Source organism: Rhinopithecus bieti, unplaced genomic scaffold, assembly GCF_001698545.2.
Source record: "Rhinopithecus bieti isolate Rb0 unplaced genomic scaffold, ASM169854v2 scaffold_7888, whole genome shotgun sequence".
In the NCBI taxonomy this organism is placed as follows: domain Eukaryota; kingdom Metazoa; phylum Chordata; class Mammalia; order Primates; family Cercopithecidae; genus Rhinopithecus; species Rhinopithecus bieti.
Window position 1 is genome coordinate 663949 of NW_016805944.1, and position 3515 is coordinate 667463.

General features: G+C 49.1%; 1 protein-coding gene across 6 annotated transcripts in view; it reads right to left on the bottom strand.

Annotated features, from left to right (window-relative positions):
* HIF3A (hypoxia inducible factor 3 subunit alpha) overlaps nucleotides 1-3515 on the bottom strand; it is a 51333-nt gene that overhangs the window by 13208 nt on the left and 34610 nt on the right. For 4 of the 6 annotated variants that reach the window (XM_017874327.1, XM_017874324.1, XM_017874326.1 and 1 more), the window contains one exon: nucleotides 925-1196. The exons of the other annotated variants lie outside the window; for them this stretch is intronic. In XM_017874327.1, coding sequence (XP_017729816.1) covers nucleotides 925-1196 — 272 coding nt within the window. The remainder of the gene's footprint in view (nucleotides 1-924; nucleotides 1197-3515) is intronic. 6 annotated transcript variants of the gene reach the window in all.

Consider the following 3515-nt stretch of genomic DNA (forward strand, 5'->3'; position numbering starts at 1 on the left):
AGCCAGGCGAGGTGGCGGGCGCCTGTAATCCCAGCTACTCAGGAGGCTGAGGCAGGAGAATGGCGTAAACCCGGGAGGTGGAGCTTGCAGTGAGCCGAGATCCGGCCACTGAACTCCAGCCTGGGCGACAGAGCTAGACTCTGTCTCAAATAATAATAATAATAATAATAATAATAATAATAATTCCCTCCCTCCCTCATTTAATAAGTCTTTATCAGGCACCTACTTTATAGCCAGTACCAAGCTGGGAGCCTTGGAAGATACCAAGACGTATCCATAAGGATAAGACCACTCTGGATTCGAAATGAGCACATGCTTGCAATTTAGTTCTAGACAGTTTCTTTTCCTTTTTCCTTTCCTTCCTTCCCTCCCTCCCTCCTTTCCTTCCTCCCTTCCTTCCTCTCTCTCCACTCTCTCTCTCTCTTTCTTTCATCTTTTTTTTTTTTTCTTGACAGTGTCTCACTGTTGCCCAGGCTGGAGTGCAGTGGCACAATCACAGCTCACTGCAACCTCGATCTCCTGGGCTCAAGAGATCCTCCCACCTCAGCCTCCCAAGTAGCTGGGACTACAGGCATGCACTACCACACCCAGCTTAATAGTTTCTCCGACACTGCAGCAATGTCTTCTAAACTCTGATAAAAATTGTCACTAGATCAGATATAACTATTTTCCAAAGGAGACAGCCCTGGTTGACAGGATTTGGATAAATGGTGAGAGCAGTGGAGGGCACTCCAGAAGGGGTGTACAGCCTAGGCAAAGGCATAGAGATTGGCACAAACTTGGCAGCTGCTGGGCCCACTGAGGGCCTGGCTGGAGCAGAGATCAGGGTTAGAGAAATGGTGAGGGACGAGGCTGAAGCAGGAGGCAGGGGCAAGACGGGGTGAGGGGATGCTCCCTTGATGTCCCCCCTTTACTGTGGCTCACCTCTTCCGAGCCCCAGCCATGGGAGATGATGCTGAGGGGTTCCCTCTGGAAGGGCTAGAGCAGCTCAGCCGGGGGTCACTACCCCAGCGGGGCAGCAGAGAGGGCTCAAGGGCTGGAGGTGACAGGCCATGGAAGCTCCGAGCGCGGGGCCGGGGGACAGCCCCCAGAGGTCTATGGTAGGCCCTGGGTAGCTGCTCGCTGGCGTTGAGCTGGAAGTCATCATACATGGAGATGTAGGGGGCCAGCATCTCCAAATCCAGAGTGTCGGCATCCTGCGGAGGGCAGGAGGAAGGTAAGAGCATAAGCCTTGGACTTGGGTGGACCTTGGGTGACCTCCCAGCACCACCACTTCTGAGTTCTGTGACTGTGGCCAACAGTCTGAGCTTCAGTTTCCTCATCTGTAAAATGGGTATAAGGACTCCCTGAAGAGCATGTTAGAGAAATCCTAAATTGGGTCAGAAGCATGGTAGCTCACACCTGTAATCCCAGAGCTTTTAGGAGGCTGAGTTGGGAGCATCACTTGAAGCTAGAAATTAAGAGACCAGTCTGGGTAACATAGCGAGCCCCCCACCTATATAAAAAAGAAAAAAATTAGCCAGGTGTGGTGGCCCATGGCTGTAGTTCTAATTACTCAGGAGGCTGAGGTGGGAGGATTGTGTCAGCCCAGGAGTTTGAGGTTGCAGTGAGTCATGATCACACCATTGCAGTCCAGCCTGAGTGTCACAGTGAAACACTGTCTCAAAAAAAAAAAAAAGAAAAGAAAAGAAAAGAAAAAAAAAAGAAATTCTAAATACCTCAGAGAAACCATTGGTCAAAATCTGAACATTGTGGCCAGGCGTGGTGGCTCACGCTTGTAATCCCAGTACTTTGGGAGGCTGAAGCGGGTGGATCACAAGGTCAGGAGATCGAGACCACGGTGAAACCCCATCTGTACTAAAAATACAAACTGGGTGCGGTGGCGGGCGCCTGTAGTCCCAGCCACTCGGGAGGCTGAGGCAGGAGAATGGCGTGAACCCGGGAGGCGGAGCTTGCAGTGAGCCGAGTTCGAGATCGCGCGGTTGTACTCCAGCCTGAGCAACTGAGCAAGACTCTGTCTCATTTAAAAAAAAAAAAAAAAATCTGAACATTGAGAAGACTCAGTGAGGGCTTAGAGAGAAGTGAGAAACACACTGGAAACCAGAGGAAAGAGAATTTTTGTCCTGTAGTGGCTGAAAGTTTAGCAACACTGCTGTTTGCAGTTATGTGGAAAGTAGAAAATGCAACAAATACACTAGGTGGTCCAGCTAAGACTCCCAGCCAGAGTGTTGAAGGGGCTGCCTGATTTCTTCTTGTTACTTACAGTAAAAGGCAAGAGGAGAAAGAGATAAAAAATATTTCTCCTAAAGGAAGAGATGTTAAACATGAAGGAGACAGGACTTGAAGGTTTTGAATATTCTCAACCTCCTTGTGCAGTGAATAATTAACTGTACCCAAAGAGAGGTCTGGCTTTTGTCCCAGCTCCTGGAAGGTAACCTCTAAACCTCTGGAATTTTCTGAGTGATAGGAGTGTCTTTGCTATTCACTGCGAGTCTTTTGGACAATCTATGCTAACCAGGTGACTCATGGTCTAACCAGGTGACTCATGGTGAGCCCCTGGAGAGTTTATGCTAATGAGATAACTCAGGACAGAGGCTGGCCATGCAGAAAAAACAACCGCTGTAATTAGAGGGTTGGGGCTTTGGTCCACACAAAATCAGCCAGATCCAGGGAAGGTAGACGTGGCATTGGAGACTGAATTCAATTACATGGGCAGTAATATGCTCAATCATGCCTATGCAATAAAACCCCAATAAAAACTCTGAACATTGATGCTTTGGTGAGTTTCCTGAGTTGGCATTACTCTGCACATATTGCTACATATCAATGCTGGGAGGATAACATGTCCCTGAGGACAAGAAAACTTTCCATTTGGGACCCTCCAGTCCCCGATTCCACCTATGAATATCTTCCTTTGTCTGTTTCTGATTTGTATTCTTTTGTTATGATAAAACTACCACCCTAAGTATAGCACTTTCTGAGTACCATGAATACTTCTAGCAAATTATCAAACCTGAGGGAGTCTACAGGAGTCTGGGAATCTCCACATTGGTAGGCAGCTGATCTAAAGTGAGGGTGGCCCTGAGGACCCTCAAACTTGTGGCTGATGTCAGAAGTCTTGGGCAGACTCTGCAGTCTGGAGAACCATGCCATTAACCTTGAGTTTGGCTGACTGCAGGAGCCCTCCAGATGGGAAATGATGCTAACATTAAGAAGTGGGCTCTAGGCCAGGTGTGGTGGCTCACGTCTGTAATCCCAGCACTTTGGGAGGCCAAGGTGGGCAGATTACGAGGTCAGGAGATCGAGACCATCCCGGCTAACACGGTGAAACCCCGTCTCTACTAAAAATACAAAAAATTAGCCGGACATCATGGTGGCGGGCACCTGTAGTCCCAGCTACTCAGGAGGCTGAGGCAGGAGAATGGTGGGAACCCGGGAGGCGGAGCTGGCAGTGAGCTGAGATCATGCCACTGCACTCTAGCCTGGGTGACAGAGCGAGACTCTGTCTCAAAAAA